This window comes from Leucoraja erinacea, chromosome 21 (assembly GCF_028641065.1).
Source record: "Leucoraja erinacea ecotype New England chromosome 21, Leri_hhj_1, whole genome shotgun sequence".
Taxonomy (NCBI): domain Eukaryota; kingdom Metazoa; phylum Chordata; class Chondrichthyes; order Rajiformes; family Rajidae; genus Leucoraja; species Leucoraja erinaceus.
Window position 1 is genome coordinate 9,540,296 of NC_073397.1, and position 21,256 is coordinate 9,561,551.

General features: G+C 40.8%; 1 protein-coding gene across 9 annotated transcripts in view; it reads left to right on the plus strand.

Annotated features, from left to right (window-relative positions):
- Window positions 1-21,256, plus strand: part of pcif1 (phosphorylated CTD interacting factor 1) — a 100,353-nt gene that overhangs the window by 60,820 nt on the left and 18,277 nt on the right. For all 9 annotated transcript variants that reach the window (XM_055652065.1, XM_055652067.1, XM_055652060.1 and 6 more), the window contains 7 exons: window positions 1,225-1,372; window positions 1,723-1,806; window positions 3,172-3,271; window positions 6,795-6,957; window positions 11,352-11,524; window positions 15,280-15,366; window positions 16,486-16,670. In XM_055652065.1, coding sequence (XP_055508040.1) covers window positions 1,225-1,372; window positions 1,723-1,806; window positions 3,172-3,271; window positions 6,795-6,957; window positions 11,352-11,524; window positions 15,280-15,366; window positions 16,486-16,670 — 940 coding nt within the window. The remainder of the gene's footprint in view (window positions 1-1,224; window positions 1,373-1,722; window positions 1,807-3,171; window positions 3,272-6,794; window positions 6,958-11,351; window positions 11,525-15,279; window positions 15,367-16,485; window positions 16,671-21,256) is intronic.

Genomic DNA, 21,256 nt, shown 5'->3' on the forward strand with positions numbered 1-21,256 from the left:
ACAGTAGAATTCTCGCTATAATAAAGAAAAAAAAAAAAATACCTGTCCGACAGATCAGAAACACTCATCAGGAGTCAGGTGTGGATTTGTCAATGACCACTGTCCGCCAAAGACTTCATGAACAGATATACAAAGGCTACACTGCAAGATGCCAACCACTGGTTAGCCGCAAAAATAGGATGGCCGGGTTACAGTTTGCCAAGAAGTACTTAAAAAAGCAACCACAGTTCTGGAAAAAGCTCTTGTGTACAGATGAGACGGAGATTAACTTATATCAGGGTGATGACAAGAGCACAGTATGGAACAGAGAAGGAACTGCCCAAGATCTAAAGCATATCACCTCATCTGTGAAACACGGTGGTGGGGGTGTTATGGCCTGGGCATGTATGGCTGCTGAAGGTATTGGCTCACTTATCTTCATTGATGATACAAATGCTGATGGTAGTAGCATAATGAATTCTGAAGTGTAGACACATTCTATCTGGTCAAGTTCAAACAAATGCCTCAAAACTCATTGGCTGGCGATTCATTCTACAGCAAGCCAATGATCCCAAACATACTGCTAAAGCAACAAAGGAGTTTTTTATAGCTAAGAATGGTTAATTCTTGAATGGCCAAGTCAATCACCCGATCTGAACCCAATTGAGCATGCCTTTTATATGCTGAAGAGAAAACTGAAGGGGACTGGCCCCCAAAACAAGCATAAGCTAAAGATGACTGAAATGCAGGCCTGGCAGAGCATGACCAGAGAAGACACCCAGCAACTGGTGATGTCTATGAATCGCAGACTTCAAGCAGTCGTTGCATGCAAAGATTATGCAACAAAATACTAAACATGACTACTTTCATTTACCTGATATTGATGTGTCCCAAACATTACGGTGCCCTGAAATGGGGGGACTATGTATGAACACTACTGTAATTTCTAGATGGTGAAACCAAAATGTATAAAAATGGTCTTTATTAAAATCTGACAATGTGCACTTTAACCACATGTGATTTTTTTTCTATTACAAATCTCAAATTGTGTAGTACAGAGGCAAATAAATAAAATATGGATCTTTGTCCCAAACATTCTGTATATAACAATCAATTTTATTTTTGTGGTTAAATGGTCCAATATATTCTGTAGTACAAATAGTGGACAAGCTGAACTAAGGTTCCAGACAAGATATCAATGTGACCTGCGGGTGCTATTTAACATTAATGTCTTTGCTCTGGCAGGGATTGAACCGCCTCGTGACTCATTTAATCGCTGGCTTTTGGAGCGCAAGGTGATCGACAAGGGCATGGATCCTTTGTTGCCCAGTGATTGTGATCCTATTGTATCTCCTTCCATGTTTCGAGAAGTAATGAATGATATTCCTATCAGGTAATGTTGTATTTTATTTTGTACTGCAGACTGTAGTCTTAGCCTGTGATTCTTGTACTGAGACCCTTGTTCCATATAAGACCTTTGCAAGTATTTTTCCATGTACCTATACATTCCCTTTTTCTAAACATCCCATGACAACCCCTCCCACAACCAAGAACAAACTACTCTTCTCAAACTTGACCATATTGTCTCCAGGGGATAGGCAAGTATAAATAGATAAATATTTGTACTTGGGGAATTGATGGGCACCCATTAACGAAGAAAAGACTTTGAGATGTGACTAACCGCATAATTCACAATCCTGAAATTGACACAGTGAAATCAATGCAAATCTTTGATCTTTGCAGATTGTCTCGTATTAAGTACAGGGAAGAAGCCCGAAGATTACTTTTCAAATATGCAGAATCAGCAAAGCGGATGATTGAATCGAGGTTAGTTTATGTTGCTTCTGCTTGGGTTGTTTCCACCATCAGTATTCACGTATATTTTGAGATCTTCACGGTCGTGCTGATAAGGTCTTTCGGATGTTCCAAGAATTAATATAAAGATCGATTTTGAGATTTTAAAATATCAGGAATCAGACTGACTCTTTCTGGGATGCTGTTGTGTTCCTTAATATCAACCCCAAATTCAAGTCAATTGGATGACAAAGTAGTTTTCAGTAAATTTGCAGATGACACCAACATTGGTGGTATAGTAAACAGTGAGGAAGGATATCTAAGTTTACAACAGGATCTAGATCAGTTGGAAGTAGGGCTGACATTTTGGTATGTCAAATTAAGGCGAGATTTGTAAATGAGTACAAATCAGTAAATGAAAGACCCCAGGGGAGTGTTGCAGAGCAGAGAGATTTGGAAGTGAAGATGCATCGTTCCTTAAAAGTATGGGGGGGGGGGGGGGGGGGGGGGGGCTGGTTTGGATAGTGTGATGAAGAAGAAATAATGATGCAACTGTACAAATTGTTGGGGATACTACGCTTGGAATACAATGTGCAATTACTAAAAAAAGGGACTTCAATGCTGATGAATGATGAATTCCAGGATTTTGACTCGCCAATGATGAATAATGTTTCCTGGTTTGTATAATTTGTAACTTGGAAGTGAAGGTATTCCTGCACAACTGCTGTCCCTAACTTTAGGTGGGAAGTATCACAAGTTTAGGAAGGGCTGTCAGAGACCTTCATCAGAACTGGAAACTTGCAACATCTTTTTTAGTTATTGTGAAAGATTGTTGAACTGAAACCATAGCATTATTTGTAGCCTAATTGGCAAAGTGTAAACCAGAAGTCATTACAATCTGGGAATTGCAAATTGCTGCAGTGGATTTTGTAGATGAAACGTATTGTATGCATTGCCCACTAGTAGTGGAGGGAATGAATGATAGGATGGTGAATTGCTTGATATCTAAGCAGGCTGATTTACCCTGGATGATAGTCTTTTGAAAATTGTTGACGTTGCATGTGTCCAAGTACCTGAAGGGTGCTGCATCCTGGTGGATATTAGAGAAGTTTTTGGTGTCACTTACAGCTGGATATCTAGCCTCTTGCAAGGTGGCTGATCAAGTTACATTTTAGGTTGTTGTGAGTATGTGTTTGTATATGGGGGTGGGGGGTGCAGAATTGGTGCTATTAATGCTGGTAATTTCTAGTCTATGTTGGGGTTGTGGATTATAGTTACCTCCAGTGAAAGACGGTATACTTGATGAGCTATGAGAAGGAACTTGACTCTTTTTGCCTGATTTGTAAGTAACGATGTAAGGATCTATTTTCTCCTGCTCACTGTATGCTGCTTTCCCAGGAATGCTACACCAGATATCAGGAAAACTGTAAAATGGAACGTTGAAGATACCTTCAATTGGCTACGAAAGGAGCCATCTGCGACAAAAGAAGACTATATGGTAAGGGAAAACTTAAAGGATGATTACAGAACAATGGTTGCATTATTACTATGATAATACAGGTTGGGGATAATGAGGGTCATGACATAGTGAGCATTAATGAAAGAATTAGATTGATAGACGGTTGCCAGTGAGAAACAGGGGCCAAAAAAGTAGCGTTTAAGGGAAAATTCCAGTCATAAAGTTGACAGACTAATGGGGTAATTGGAGAGCACAACTGCACAGTGATTATAAAATGAGATTGTGGATCCAGAGGTAGGTGATAAGAACTTAAAACTCACTGTAGCAAAATGGGAATTTAAATGAATTAAATAAAACCTTAAATAGCAATGATGATAGAACTATTGGATTATTGTAAAATCCTCTCTGGTTCTCTAAAGCCCAGATATTTTCTTTCCGAAACCAATCAGTAGGAACAGATTCACAATAAATCAATTCATGATTCAAGATCCATCGCAGTGTAGTTGACTTTAAACTAATCTCTGAAATCGTCTGGAAAACCATTCAGTGCAATCAAATTTCTGTGACAGTTCAATAATAAGATAGGGTGGATAATCTGAGATCGATCTAGGCATCAAATATGAGGTGTGCAATGATATATTCCAATCTTTCCTACAAAATGCTCTTCAGCAACATCTCCAGAATTCACTAAAAGTGGGGACACTCGAATATCATCAGGAAAAAATGACTCTGGGAATCATCAACATTGTGTGCAGTTAATGAAAATGTCATGAAATCAGGTCATGCAAAGGCATGGAAGATGCTGAGCATTACTTGAAAGAAGCAATAAGTGCAACAAGAGATGCCAAGCCTGAAGAGAGATGTTCCATGCATTACACCATCCTCCAAGCCACAATATTCAAGATTAGCATCGAACTAATACAGGGATACTCCTGTATCCCTCACTGAAAGTCAGTAGCATTTGATCAGCCATTCTGCATTAATTTTGGTAGAACTCCATGGAAGCTCTCACTGAAACAGATTTAATTGAGTTATCTAAGCAGATTCATGAGATTTCATTGAGAAATTTGATTTAACTGTTTACTTTATGATTGCTTTTATACGTATAAATGTAAATGTAAAATTGTCCAAGTTGGCGATACTGCCCTGCCGACTACAAAATTCAGAAGCTTCAGAAGGTATGATAATCAGTGACTTTGGGAAGCAGGATCACTTGGTGTAATCCCTAGATAAGTACTTCATGAACAGCTTTCCATAAAGGCACATCAACCTCTCGGTCCTCAGATATTTGCTGGGATCTTGGTGGAAAAGTTGTTTTTTGCTTTGCGAAGTATTGCAAGGCTTTTCCAGAGTTGTCCATGCATTAGAACCACATTGTCAACCTGTTACTGCTTCGTGATATATTGTATGTAAATCGCTGTTGAGAACGTGATAAACATGTTCATCATCCAGTTTGTCATCAGACACTCATTCCCAACCAGGTTTAACACTGTGACTGGTAACCAGGATACTAGTATTGACCTGCATGATTCATTGTATTTTGTTGCACACCAGCCAGACACTGAATGAGTAGAATATCTCTCCCAAGTGATCTATGTGCAGTCAATGGCATCCTGTACTATGGGGAAACCTGCCAATTTAGCGGGTCATGAGTTTTCTTCACCTGATGGAGTCTGCCAAGGAGAATGAAAACTAATTGTCAAGTGTGGGTGCTGATTATATCTCCAGCTGCAGATGGAGGCAGGAATAATTTTTGCCACGTTCCAGCAATATGTTCTTTGCCCTGCACTGAGATTGTGGTTGCATCAGCAGCAGCTGATAAAGGACACTTCATTCAAGTACAGATGTCTGTCACATTGCTGCTCAAAAAGGAGAATATATCCCTAAACATCCTGGGGGGGAGGGGGTATAGCCTCCTGCTGAGGGACTTTGTCCACTTATCCTGTCTTTCAGCAGCTTGATTTGCTCTTTGTTTATTCTGAGGAAGGACATTATTGCCATAGAGTGCAGAGAAGGTTCACCAGACTGATTCCTGGGATGTCAAGACTTTCATATGAGGAAAGACTGGATAGACTCAGCTTGTACTCGCTAGAATTTAGATTGAGGGGGGGGGATCTTATAGAAACGTACAAAATTCTTAAGGGGTTGGACAGGCTAGATGCAGGGGGATTGTTCCAGATGTTGGGGAAGTCCAGGACAAGGGGTCACAGTTTAAGGATAGAGGGGAAATCCTTTAGGACCGAGATGAGAAAAACATTTTTCGCACAGAGAGTGGCGAATGTGGTGAATCTCTGGAACTCTCTGCCACAGAAGGTAGTTGAGGCCAGTTCATTAGCTATATTTAAGAGGGAGTTAGATGTGGCCCTTGTGGCTAAAGGGATCAGGGGGTATGGAGAGAAGGCAGGTACGGGATACTGTTGGATGATCAGCCATGATCATATTGAATGGTGGTGCAGGCTCGAAGGGCTGAATGGCCTACTCCTGCACCTATGTTCTATGATTCTATGTTTCTGTTTACCTGTCAAGCTGCATTTTAAAGAGAACACCGAGTTATATTCCAAAGTCAGTTTGTATAGAAGCTTTGAAGTTAACAAAAACAATTCTTCAGAGCTTGCCACATTACTCCTTTTTCAGCTTAAAAATATATAGACAACAAAAAATCCAAGAACAATTAAGAGTGGCAGCTGAAGAAATCAACCAGGTTGTTACCATTAATTTTGTGGGTAATTAGCTTAAATGGGGGGTGTGGAAGATTGCAACCTTCACGAGGTCCGCCCTGTTTCGACGAATGCAATCAACCCGGTGTGCACAATCAAATAAGATCAAATACAACAAGTTGTCCTACAACTTTAGGCTGTGCACGCCATTCACAAAAAGAAGAAGCTTAGATGGTGGGGGAATTTGGGAATGCAACATTGTGTTCCAAAATGGCAACACTGGAATCAAACCAACTTTGCACATTGATGGACATCATGATCTTCCAACTATAATTATTTACAATATGCACCACCAATATGCTGCTTGCTGTCATTTCTCCTGAATACAATTTTAGACATTTAACAACACAGATGAGTATGATTCTAGTTTCTTAATGTAACTTGAGGCACAGAAATGAAATCGAAAACATTATTGTATTAATAGAACCTTTTTAATGGAGGAGCTATGGCCGTGACGGAATGAATTTTTATCTTGGAATGACGTAGTGGTTTTGGTCTTAGTGAGGGTTGGTCTACTCTAGTGGATTGGGCTTTAAAGTTACAAATGGATACTGGAGGGATTGTCTTCAATGAGGCTGCTGCGTTCACTTCTTGTAATGCCACTCATCTGCCACCAGGCCAGGCAGGATTCAGCCCTGTGCTTTGCTGAAACAACACAAGCTCTCAGGGGAAGCCACTGCATATTGGCTCAGCGGCTCGATCAAGCTGTGCAGCAATAAGATCGGTTGTACGAGAGCTGAGCCCTGAATAAGATTCTTGCCACAGTTACTCTTTACAAATGTTTCTTTGTAAAAATTTATTGTGATCTAATCTGTTGCATGAGTCCTGACACTTATTTTTTGCAGGAGCGGCTTGACCATTTGCGGAAGCAATGTGGACCTCATGTAGCAGCAGTGGCTAAAGATTCAGTAGAAGCAATCTGTGGGAAGATCTATTGCATATCTGGTGAATATGTGAAGCGTGTCCGAGACAAGCATTTAGCAGTACTGAGTGAATGCAATATGTCAGGTGAGCTATTGCAGACAATGACAAATCAATAGCAAGGATTTTTTTTTGTGGGTTTAGCATCGTAGGCATCCATTGCACATCTCTAGTTAACTTGGTAGCTGTTGGAATACTTCTGCGGGCCATTAATTAGTCAGTGATTTTGCAGTGAAGGAAGGACTGATCCTATATTAATGAACAGGTCGGTTCATCTTTCCCTAAAGCAATCTCTTGTTTGTTCACATCTACTACTTGATTCACACTGTTGACAAAACTTTTCCTAAATCACTTTTTTATACTTTTATCTCTTGGTTTCATTCTTTGCTATGTTGGCTCATCAGTTTAGCCCCCATGCCTTTCTCTTAAAGGCAACCTTGAGAAAAGTTGGACGGCACAGTGGTGCAGTTGGTAGAGTTGCTGCCTCATAGCGCCATAGACCCGGGTTCAATCCTTACCTGTGTGGTGTTTGCACATTCTCACTGTGACTGCATTGGTTTACTCTGAGTACTTTGGTTTCTCCCCACCATCCATAGGCCACCAAGCTTGTAGGTTAACTGGCATTTGTCCTTAATGTACAGCGAGGCGATGGGAAAGTAGGATAAAATTGGGCTAGTTTGAATGGGTCAGTGTGGACTCAGTGGGCCGAATGACAACTTTCTACGCAGTGTCTGTAAAATTAAAAGACCAATGTGTGCAGGATAACAGAGCTTTACTGTTCTAATTTCTTTGAGTTTCCTTTTCACACAAGAAATGTTGGCATTCACTATCTTCTAGAGGTGATCTGTACCTTCTATGAAGACAGATACAAAATATCTGATTAATTTCACTGCCATTTCTTATTCACCTTTATAACGTCTCCTGCTCACCTATAAAAGATTCACATTACTTTCTACTACTTTTATTGGTATATCTGGACAAATATAACTGCACTCCTTGCTCCAAGTATGGCTTTGTTAAAGTCCATATAGACAGCGTCCAGGCCCGCCCTCAACGATCCTCTTGGTGACCTAACCTCTTCAAAAACTCTATTAGATTTACAAGACACAATTTCCCACATACAAGGCTGACATTCTCTAATCAGTCCCTGCCTATCCATATACAGATCAATCCAGTCCCTCAACATCTTTCCTATCACTGAAGTCAAGCTCACCGGCCTGTAGTTCCCTACCTCTTAAATAACAGTACAACATGACCGTGGTGAAGGATGATGCGTACAAATTAGCCAGAAAAAGCAGCATACCGGAGGACGGGGAGAAATTCAGAGACCAGCAGAGGAGGACAAAGGGCTTAATTAGGAAAGGAAAAATAGATTATGAAAGAAAACTGGCAGGGAACATAAAAACTGACTGCAAAAGTTTTTATAGTGAAATGTGATATGTGAAAAGAAAGAGATTAGTTAAAACAAATGTAGGTCCCTTGCAGTCAGAAACAGGTGAGTTGATCATGGGGAACAAGGATATGGCGGACCAATTGAATAACTACTTTGGTTCCGTCTTCACTAAGGAAGACATAAATAATTTGCTTGAAATAGCAGGGGACCGCGGGTCAAAGGAGTTGGAGGAATTGAGTGAAATCCAGGTTAGCTGGGAAGTGGTGTTGGGTAAATTGAATGGTTTAAAGGCCGATAAATCCCCAGGACCAGATAGGCTGCATCCCAGAGTACTTAAGGAAGTAGCTCCAGAAATAGTGGATGCATTAGTAATAATCTTTCAAAACTCTTTAGATTCTGGAGTAGTTCCTGAAGATTGGCGGGTAGCAAACGTAACCCCACTTTTTAAGAAGGGAGGGAGAGAGAAAATGGGGAATTACAGACCAGTTAGTCTAACATCGGTAGTGGGGAAACTGCTAGAGTCAGTTATTAAAGATGGGATAGCAGCACATTTGGAAAGTGGTGAAATCATTGGACAAAGTCAGCATGGATTTACGAAAGGTAAATCATGTCTGACGAATCTTATAGAATTTTTCGAGGATGTAACTAGTAGCGTGGATAGGGGAGAACCAGTGGATGTGGTGTATCTGGACTTCCAGAAGGCTTTCGACAAGGTCCCACATAAGAGATTAGCATACAAACTTAAAGCACACGGCATTGGGGGTTCAGTATTGATGTGGATAGAGAACTGGCTGGCAAACAGGAAGCAAAGAGTAGGAGTAAACGGGTCCTTTTCACAATGGCAGGCAGTTACTAGTGGGGTACCGCAAGGCTCAGTGCTGGGACCCCAGCTATTTACAATATATATTAATGATCTGGATGAGGGAATTGAAGGCAATATCTCCAAGTTTGCGGATGACACTAAGCTGGGGGGCAGTGTTAGCTGTGAGGAGGATGCTAGGATACTGCAAGGTGACTTGGATAGGCTGGGTGAGTGGGCAAATGTTTGGCAGATGCAGTATAATGTGGATAAATGTGAGGTTATCCATTTTGGTGGCAAAAACGGGAAAGCCCCCTGATTGCCTTCTTAAAAGTATACTCCAACATTATACTCACTGGGAATGGGGGTGTGGTGGGGGGTTGTTTGATTCTGACTACCAACAATTGGCATATGCCACTTTCTCTTTCTGGACCAGCTCCTCAACTCCTCTCATCAATCAGGATTACTTAAACTTGTCAGCCTTCCCCTTCACCCTAACAGGAACATGCTTCCCTGTAATCTTGCTATCTCACTTTTGCCAGCCTTCCCCTTTATAGCAAAAGACTTTACCCATTCCACTTGTGCAAGCTTCCACGTAATACCTCCAAAATCGGCCATGACCCAAATTAGGACGTGGATCCAGTCTTATTTTTCTCAATAACTACTTTAAAACGTTTGGAATTATGGTAATTAGTTCAAAAGTGCTCCCCTACTGACAAGCGGTGAGGCCTGCAATCCAATGGCCGTGGCAAAACTCACACTGGGCAGGCTATTCCTGAGTGAGGTGAGCAGAATGTACCTGAACAATCTTTTGCATTGTCTGGTATATACCAACAATAATGTAAATACTGGAACAGCTTGGCTAGAGACACAGTCGGTGCTATAGATGGTTGTTTGGTTCCACGGCCATTGTTTCATTTATTTCTTCTCAACCATTTCTTGATATCATTTGGAATGATGGGTCTTTGTCCCAAACATTATGGAGGGCACTGTATGTTAATGCATTTAATAGCAATGTTACAAAATTTTGAGATTTAAAAAATCAAGTCTGCAATTTATCTCATCAGATAAAACATAAAAAGAAGTTTAATTTGACACCTAATTCACTTTCATATCTCAAGTAATAAAAACGTTATGGCCATTTTCATACTGGGAAATTAGCATCTTGTTCCCTATTGATTTTCTATGGACATAACAAAAAAGCTATGATCATGGACAGTCAAAAGCCCATAACCTTCTTAAAAATTAAGAGAACTGAATGAAATTTTCAGTTATCATAGATTGAACCATTCTGAAACAAATATAAAATAATCTTACTTGGATGACCTGAAATTAAAGCATATAATTAGTTAGTTACCCAATTGTAGCTAATTCCAAACTTCAATTACTAGATCTAAACATCTATCCATTTCTTAATAAATGATTAACATTTTTAAATAGCCTAAGTGTCCAAATAATATTCACAAATAATTCACAATAAAACATGATTTTTAAATCTCATTTACATCAATTTATAGGCCAAATGGAAGGAATTTAGTGTTTAATTGCTGTAAATTAAAGTCAATTTAAATCAGCTTTCTAGTGGGTTCCTGTGAACGCGCTGGTTTAGAACGTTCACATTGCGGTAGATTTGTGCCTCAAATGCCCAGAAAAATACTGCGGGATATAAAGAGCCCAAAATGAACTGCTCGCTATAGTAAACTTTGTATAAAGGGGTCTTAAGAAGCCCTTTTTAATGTAAAAATAAGGTACATACCTTTAATTGTTTGCTTTATAAAACCCTGGGGCTGCGAGAGGTCGCGGGTTGAGAGAGTGATTTTAAAACTATTATAACTATTATTCGAGGCCTATAAAACTAATAATACCTTTTGCGACGGGGTCTTTCAGCGATTTTTCGTTAATGATTTACTAGGCTGAACATCTTCGATTGGAACAGCCTAGTAAAAATCGCGTTTTAAACCCGCCCCCTCTAAACAGCGCCAAAATCGCGCACACGGGCTGGGGCAGATTCTCAGCGACGATTCAGGTAGGTTTTGCAACATACCTACATTTAATAGCATAAATGTTAATAGAAATCTCCTTATTCCCCAGGCGATCCATTCTGAAATCTTTCAAGTCACTTACACTTTTTCTTCATATGTTGAAAACATTCATTTTTATATATTTGATTTACAATTTTATTCCCCACAGTACGTCTACTTTATAGCTTGTACATTATATATTTAACTTCATATTTCAGTTTTCATTCTGATTCAAGTTTATGAACTTTTACTGTTTGCTTTCTCACAGAAGAGTTGGAGAGGCCCGAGGTAACGGACAGATTGGTGTATTGTTATCCGTCAAGGCTTGCATACTCTACGATTCCACTCCCACGCGTTGAAATGCACTTTGAGAATGATATTGCATGTGTACGATATAAAGGAGAAGTTAGGAAAATCAGCCGGAATTACTTAAATAAATTGGTGAGTCTTTTACTGTTTTTGTCTGGTCATCTCGGGCAAGTGAATATGAAATGGATTTTGTTTTGAAATGATTTTGTTTTGAATCATAGATAGACAGAAAAAACTGGATGAACTCAGCGGGACAGGCAGCATCTCTGGAGAGAAGGAATGGGATGACATTTTGGGATGATAAAGGAAACAGGCTATTGTTAGCTGTTTGTTGGGTGGAAACGAGAAGCTAATGCGACTTGGGTGGGGGAGGGATAGAGAGAGAGGAAATCCCGGGGTTACCTGAAGTGGTATATTCATACCACTGGGCTGTAAACTATCCAAGCGAATATGAGAAGCTGTTCCTCCAATTTGCGTTTAGCCTCACACTGACAATGGAGGAGAACTAGGACAGAAAGGTCTGTGTGGGAATGGAAAGGAGAATTAAAGTGTTTAGCAACCAGGAGATCAGGTAGGTTCAGGTGGACTGAGTGACAGTAGATGACGTCGGAAGAGGTGCAAGTGAACCTCTGCCTAACCTGAAAGGACTGTCGGGGTCCCTGGTCAGAGTTGAGGGAGGAGGTATAGGAACAGGTGTTGCATCTTCTGCGGTTACAGGTGAAAGTACCTGGGTGGGAAGGGATGAGTTAACCAGGGATTTGCGGAGGGAACGATCTCTGCGGAAAGGGGGGGGGGGAAATCTGGCTGGTGGTGGGATCCCGTTGGAGGTGGCGGAAATTTCAGAGGATTATGTGCTGCATGCAATGGCTGATGGGGTGGAAGGTAAGGACTAGGGAGACTCTGTCTCTGTTGCGACTAGACGGAGGAGGAGCAAGGGCGGAGCTGCGGGGTACCGACGAGACACGAGTGAGGGCCTCATCAATGATGGGAGAGGGGAATCCCTGCTCCCTAGAGAATGAGGACATTTTGGATGTCCTGGTATGGAACACCTCATCTTGGACGCAGATGTCGCATAGACGGTGGAATTGGGAATAGAGGGTATATAGGGTATAGAGTCTTTGCAGGAACCAGGGTCGGAAGAAGTGTACTCGAGATAGTTATGTGAGTCAGTGGGTTTGTAATAGACATCAGTCGAAAGTCTATTACCTGTGATGGAGACTGTGATCAAGAAAGGGGAGGAAGGTGTCTGAGATGGTCCAAGTAAATTTGAGAGCAGGATGGAAATTGGTGGTGAAGTTGAAGTCCATGAGTTCTGCATGGGTGGATTGTTGAGGCTAAACGCAAATTGAAGGAACAGCATCTCATATTTTGCTTGGGGCAGCTTGCAGCCCAGTGGTATGAAATTATTTCTCTCACTTCAGATAGTCCCTGCATTCCCTCTCTCTCTATCTGTCCCCCACCCAAGTCATACTGGGTTCTCGTTTTCACCCAATAAAAGTCTGAAGAAGGGTTTCGGCCCGAAACGTCACCTATTTCCTTCGCTCCATAGATGCTGCTGCACCCGCTTTCTCCAGCAATTTTGTGTACCTTAAACAGCTAACAATGGCCTGTTTCCTTTACCATCGTTATTTTGTTGCATATCTTTTATTCATTGTTCTTTATCTCTACATCATCGTCTATATCTCTCGTTTCCCTTATCCCTAACCAGTCTGAAGAAGGGTCTTAACTTGAAACGTCACCCATTCCTTCTCTCCAGAGATGCTGCTTGTCCCGTTGAGTTACTCCAGTTTTTTGCGTCTATCTTCGGTTTAAACCAGCATCTGCAGATCCTTCCTAAACATTGTTTTGAATCATAGTGTGAGATGTACTTATTTGCGTAGGTTTAATTTTATTATTGTTACGTGGACCGAAGTATTGTGAAAAGCTTTAATTTGCATGCTATCCAATCAAATCATAAATATAATCAAGCCAGATCTATCCCTTTGTAGCCTCCTTACTCCCTATGTTCTCTGCTCAACCTATTTTTCTACTTTGTGTCATTGGGGAATTTAGCAGTCCTTCCTTCAATGCGTCTATCTAATTTTTTTAATATAGATTATTATTAATTGAGCTTACCACTCATTAGGTTTGTCAGCCACAGGTGACCCACTTATTGCAACACCAGGTTTAATGACAGTCAGCCAATCCTATCGTTAATATATTACCTTCTACACCATGAGCTTTTATCTTTTACACCAACCTTTCATGCAGCAAAGCATCAAATACATTCTGCAAATCTAAATATAGTACATCCACCAGTTCCCCTTCATCCACTGCACATAAAAAACTTCAATAAACTGGACACATATGGTTTCTTTCACCAAACATTTTGACTTTGCCTGATTATTGTGAATTTTTTTCAGTGTACTGCTACAAACATCTTTAGTAATAATTATTCACCCCCGTACCCCTCATGGCAGATGTTAAGCTAACTGGCTTTAAATAAAATAATTACCGTTGCTATTTTCCCATATAATGGAGCATTCCCTAAACCTGTGAAATTTAACAATCCCACAAAAGATATTTATCTTATCCCTCAGATAAGATCTGTCAGATTAGCAAAGGACCTTGAAGCCTGCAATTCAAGCCATTAATTCAGGACTACATCGTGATTATAATCTTTCAAATTCTTCCATCTTCCTAATCCTAATTTACAGCTGTTTCTGAGATGTTACTTTCATTCTTTATCACATCCAAAGCAAAATACCCATGAACGTCAAAATCAAAAAAGCCAATACATAGCTTAAAGAGCCAGACAAGTATGAGATGTCAGGAGGAATCATAAATCAATAATGAGGTAGCATGGAGAATACAAAAATCATTAATGAGATGCCATTGAGTCTGACACAATCAGTAAAGTGTTATTAGGTAGTAGAAAATGTACAGTAAACCCTCGCTATAATGGACCATACAGGGGGAGATAGTGTCCGTTATTACTGCTATAGCTGAATAAGGGGGTTTACGTACAGTAGTAATGGAAAAACACCCAATAAACATACACTAAACAATAAACAATAAAGGGCATAAAATAAACAGTACCTTGCGATGGCACAGTGACGTCACGGCAGAGTTGCTACCTGACAGTGCCAGAGACCCGAGTTTGATCCTGACCTCGGGTGTTCCCTGTGGCAGCGTGCGGTTTCTCCGGGTGATCCGGTTTCCTCCCACATTGCGGAGATGTATAGGTTTGTGGTGTGGTTGGGCTATATGGGTTGCTGCCTCGTGACCCCAGGTTCGATCCTGGCCTCAGGTGCCCCCTCCTCTGGGGGGGGGGGGGGGGTCACCTACGCTGTCACAATGCCTTTGTCTTTGCAATATGGGAGGGAAGAACCATTACTGTGGGAGGAAAGATAGAACCACTGTGGTCGCTCTATCCTAAATAAAGTGAATTATCCCTAATGTGTAGGATGCAAGTAGTGAAACACTGGTCGGCACAGACTCAGTGTTTCCACACTGTATCTCTAAACTAAACTAAGCTAAAATGTTCAAAAAACACCATCCGCTCCATCCACCTAGTGGTCATTCCGTGAATCAACAAATTTGGTCTACGACACATTTGGTCCACTAATCCAAATCTGTTATAAAGTGGTCCGTTAAAACGAGGGTTTATGGTATTGAGAGAACACAGGGAGTAAAATCAGCAGTGAGTTGGAGCCAGATACTTCCATTCTTATCTCCATGTCACACATCTGTGCAGAGAAAGAAGAAGTCAGGCGACATCTGTGGAAAGCGTCACGGTTTTGGGTCTGCAACCTTGCGTTTTCTTTGTTACTGTGCTAATGTTTATTTAGTAGTTAAATCAACAGTGAAATGACCTGGTTTTTAATAATTTTATTGTCCTTTTTTAGGAACAGTTGTATAGGTACAGTTGTATTGATGATCCACGGTTTGACAAGTTTTTGGCAAGAGTCTGGTGTTTACTCAGGCGATACCAGGTAAGCTGAGGACCATTCAATTCAAGGATACACATTTTTCCCCTCTGATTCCAGACAAGATTTTACCTCTGCATCCCAAGTGCTTTTCACAGAACATGGATTGGGTTTTAGGGTTGTTTATTGGCTCTTCACGTATTATAAAAAGCTGTTTTTCTTCTGTTTGTCCTGTGACAAATATAAATTTAACAATAATCTGCCGTCAATGAGAGTTCCAAATGCTGACTAGAAGTTTTGGTATTTGTATTCTTCTGAAAATTCACTCGTGATTTGTTTGTTGTATTTAAAGGGTGTTTTTTTTGGTGATGGTCCACTCAATTTGAACTACTTCTGGCAAAACTCCTCATTTTGAAATTTGTGTAACTATATCATGGATTATAATGCAATTACCTCTCACAATATCAGTCTGGACAAAGTGTGAAAACTAGCTGGCTCTGCAAGAGCTGTCAGGCAAACCACACATTGAAACACAACCCTAGCTACCAAATTTTTGAAGTACAATTTTGGTTGAGGGGATCATGAGCACACAGATGCCTGCCTGCTAATTGACAGGGTGTTGAGCATTACGAGTGTATCCCCACATGGATTCAAGGCACTGGTACCAATAGCAAATTTGTTTCTATGTCCAAAGTACTTAAAAAAACAATTTCCTAGAAACTCATCTCCGACCAACTGCCACCTTAGGTCCCAAACCTCTGTTCTCCTCTCGATGAATTTTTCAGAGATTGAGAGTGACCAAAAATTCTTGAGAGTAGAGAAATCGCTTAACAGGAGCAGGTGAGCTGGAATTCAGTCAAGATCCATTTACAGCAAAGTGTTAGAAACATAGGAAATAGGTGCAGGAGGAGGACATTCGGCCCTTCGAGCCAGCACCGCCATTCATTGTGATCATAGCTGATCGTCCCAAATCAATGACCTTTGCCTGCCTTCTCCCCATATCCCTTGATTCCACTAGCCCCTAGAATAGAAACATAGAATGTTTGGTTTGGTGTGGTGTTTCCCTCCAGCTATACAGCTGTACTCCTCAAAGCTGCGATTCATCATCATTAAACAAATGTAGGCTCTTGCTGGCAATTCAATGTGTAAAGAAAGGATTTGATAGTGGGATTTCTCTTTTTTCAGACCATGTTTGGTCCTGGAACACATGAAGGCACTGGGCTGCAAGGGGCATTACCAGTATCTGTATTTGAAACATTGAACAAGCAGTTTGGTGTGACGTTCGAGTGCTTTGCATCACCATTGAACTGTTACTTCAGACAGTATTGCTCTGCGTTCCCTGACACTGATGGCTACTTTGGTTCCAGGGGGTAAGTCTGATATCATAATAGATTATAGAGCTGGTCAGTTTGTTAATAAATCTCCAATGAAAATCAGAGTTTAGTTACTTTCTGTAGCTGTTTTGAGATGGTTATAATAATAATAATAATAATAATAAATAATACATTTTATTCATGGGCGCCTTTCAAGACTCAAGGACACCTTACAAAAATTTAGCAGGTAGAGGAAAAACATGTAAGGGGAATGAAATAAATAGTAGAGACATGACTAGTACACAAAGTAAAGACAGAATTCAATTCAAAACACAATATGAGGCAATTAATGCACAGATGAAAAGGGAGGGGTACGTGGGGCTAAGGATAGGCAGAGGTGAAGAGATGGGTCTTGAGGCGGGACTGGAAGATGGTGAGGGACACGGAATTGCGGATCAGTTGGGGGAGGGAGTTCCAGAGCCTGGGAGCTGCCCTGGAGAAGGCTCTGTCCCCAAAACTGCGGAGGTTGGACTTGTGGATGGAGAGGAGACCGGCTGATGTGGATCTGAGGGACCGTGAGGGTTGGTAGGGGGAGAGGAGGTCAGTGAGATATGGGGGGGCCAGATGGTGGAGGGCTTTGTAGGTGAGGATCAGGATTTTGTAGGTGATCCGGTGGGAGATGGGAAGCCAGTGAAGTTGTTTGAGGACTGGAGTGATGTGATGCCGGGATTTGGTGTGGGTGATGAGTCGGGCGGCTGCGTTCTGGACCAGTTGGGGTCGGTTGATGTAGGTGGAGCTGATGCCAAGGAGAAGTGAGCTGCAATAGTCCAGTCGGGAGGAGATGAAGGCATGGATGAGTCTTTCAGCAGCGGGAGGTGTGAGAGAGGGTCTGAGTTTGGCGATGTTGCGGAGATGAAAGAAGGAGGTTTTAATGACATGGCGGATGTGAGGCTCAAGGGAGAGGGTGGAATCAAAGATCACACCAAGGTTGCGGGCCTGGGGAGATGGTTATGTATCTTAATCGTTTCATATTTTGACTTTGGTTATTGATTTTTTTTAAATGGTTTCCTTTTGTGTTTTGTCTTTTGGATTCTCTCCCTTGTGTTTTTTGTTTGTTTCTCATTAATGACCCATTTGTTTTACTTTCTAAGCTTGTTTTATGTTTCACTTGAGCTTTTCACGAGCCTTTCACTTTAAGACTAATTATAATCTCATCTGTCTGGTGGAAATTGCACAGATTCGAGTCAGGCTCTCATTTCCCTCTGTGCCCCATTTCATTTTTCATTGGCTTCACTGGAGCTTAATTAAGTATGGGTGTAAATATGAATGGTTGAGTCGTTTTTCTGCACCAAGAGAGGTTGAAAGGAGGAAAACGTTGTGAAAATGGAGTATAATTAGGGGCAAGAAGGTGCCTATGCAAATTTTGTACAGGCTCACTGGCCATGCAATTCTATTGCTCATGATGCCCAAGGCATTGTGACTGGTAGAATAGATTTTACATACTTAAGCACACAGTTTATTTCCATGGTGGTAAAGAGACAGGATAGAGAGTGTGTTGATAGAGGATATACTGGTAAATATCAGGATGTAGTTGGATGAGATGGAGAACGTTGGGGGGATTTGAGAAAATGCTCTCGAAGTTGGTACATTTGGGGTTGTAGGTTCAAATACACAATCAACATGGGGTGTGTTGGTTGAGGAAATTATCCATCATTGTGTGGAGAAGGAGCATTAACCAAATAAAGGAATGGGGCCCCAGTAAAACATCAGCAGTGTTGTGTGGTGGACAGTACCAAGGGAAATATTTAAAAGAGGACCTACCTGTGAGGTGATAGGCACCTTGAACCCATAGCATCAAAATAGGTAAGCTTTTCCCCCTTGGTTTTAAAGTTAGTTAAATGCTCAAGCAGGCTTCACCACCAGTTTTAGTGTGGTAAAACGCATGGAAGAATTTTACAATCCAACTCCAATTTACAGAAATGTACAATACATAGGCAAAGGAGCTGATCACATTTAATGATTGTTTTAGATAAAATTGGGAAAAAATGCCATAGAAAAGATTTTAATTTCATGCCATCAAAGCATCACTATTTGACCAAAGTTTCCTGCACATGTGTGCCTCATACAGTCCTGTCACTTATCTTTAGCTTAGTTTAGTTTAGAGATACAGCACGGAAATAGGCCCTTCGGCTCACCGTCCGCCATGACCAGCGATCCCCACACTCTGACACTATTCTACACACACCAGGGACAATTTACATTTATATCAAGCCAATTAGCCTACAAACCTGTACTTCTTTGGAGTGTGGGAGGAAACTGGAGGTTCTCGGAAAAAAACGATGCCGGTCACGGGGAGAACGTATAAACTCCATACAAACAGCACCTGTAGTTAGGATCAAACCTGGGTCTCTAGTGCTGTAAGGCAGCAACTCTAACGCTGCGCCGCAGGCTTGTGTGCTTTCTCCATTGCCTTCACTGTGACATTAAAAGAGAGTTAGATGGAACTCTGTGAGGCGAGCGGAATCAAGGGATATGGGGAGAAGGCAGGCACGCGCTACTGATTGTGGATGATCAGCCATGATCACAATGAATGGCGATGCTGGCTCGAAGGGCCAAATGGCCTCTTCCTGCACCTATTTTCTATGTCTTTGTCTAAGTCTATTAATGTCCGCTTCTCACATGAACCTCTGTCCAATCCTATTACTTCCTTCTTATGCATTTCTTTCCCTCTCCTCTCTCACTCCCAACCATGCCACTTTTTGTCCCTATCCATGCCTGTCCTTTTACTGCGTATGGTCTCATTTACATTTCTCTCTTATTCCCTCGTCTCCTTCTTACTATCATGCCTGTTTCTCATTCCCACGTATCTCTTATTTGCACAACCATCTTTCTCACTTACATCTCCTACTCACATGTATGTCTCATTCCTGTTTTTCCATTAATCCCATTTGCCACTCATTCCCATGTACGTTTTCCCTATCATGTCAAAGTGCCACTTTTGTGCTTCATTTACTGTAAATGCGTTCCTCTGTTTCAATCCTCTCTGAATTCAAACCAGGTTACTCATGATGTTTTGCATCCTCTTCCCTGAAAAAAAGCACCTAATAATATTTTTAAAAATTAATATATTTTGGTGGTCAATTACTATGGTAAAAGTGTCAGTGACAGAGTATCAATTACTTAGATTATTTGCACAGCAAGAAGGGGTAGCCCAGGAAAATGTAGTGCAAATTAGATATATAATAAAGCAAATTGAACTGCTTATCAATACTTTTTCTTGGATCAATGATTTCTATCCTGACCAAGGAAATTGGAAATTGAAAATTACTAATTGTAGTATTAAAATAGATGGCAGGCCAGGCAGTAAATGTAGAGAACATTAGAAAAATAAAATATTAGGTAAAATCCTACATTCCGATAATATTTGAGTTGATTTGTTTCTCTGTGATACTTTCCAGCTGCTAAATAAATATAACATCCAATAGAAAAATAATAAATGTGAAGCTTTGATTATTTGATACCTGCCCACTTTTGTCAACTCATTTACTTTATGTAAAATCTTGTGCGTTATCTGTGATAAGGCCCATTTCTAGGCATTCATTGTAAGATTTGAATTAACTATAAGATTAGGTTTATTTTTGTGTTATCACTCATCTTGTAGGATTATCCCATTTAATATTACAGGATGATCCACCTGTTCATCTAGCCAAGCTCAACTTTTCTTTATCTTCACAATTCCTATTTCTCTCCACTCATTTATACAGAAATAAATGTAATCTAATCTTCAGTGCAAAGGCATAAATACCATTATCAGGACTAGCAGCATTGCTATCAATATCTATTGTAACTATATTAGAAGCCTTTGTACTGATATCAATGACACTTAGCTAGAGTGATATATAATGCACTGATACCAATACTTGATTGCCATGTAATAATATGTTTATCAATACGGGAAACAAACTTGCATCCAAAGTCCTGGAAAATTGATCTGAAGACGTTGGTTTGAACACATGGTTTTACAAATCTGGTATACAATTAAACTAGTATCATTAGCAATGATCACCAAATGATCTTAAAAACCTACTTGATTCATAAATGTGTGTTAGGGCAGGAGATGTAGCATCCACACCTGGTTGGGCCTTGTTATTACTCCAGACTCAGGATATTTACCTCTTATCAGCCACCTGAAATCGTCAGGCAAAGCACTCTGTTTAAACACATTGAATCAGGTCAGATACTGGTACCATTGCCTGTGAAGTCGGAGACAGTAAAACTGGGAGAACTGGGGAGGGTATGGAGGCAAGTCCCGAGAAAACAAACGTGGCTGTGGTAACGGGTCTGGGTTAAGATGTGGTCATAGAGTTGTAGGGAAGGAGGAATCTCAGAGGTGGAGCAGTGAGAGAGGATGTTGCTGAACTCATCGGAGAGAGGAGGAGAACTTCTTCAAAGTAGACATACCTTGAGGACATTTCGCAGTGGAGCGGACAAAATGTGTAGGAAAGAACTGTAGATGCTGGTTTAAATCGAAGGTAGACACAAAATGCTCGAGTAACTCAGTGGGACCGCAGCATCTGGAGAGAAGGAATAGGATATTTTGTAGGTCGAGACTCTTCTTTAGACTGATGTCAGGGGAGTGGGTG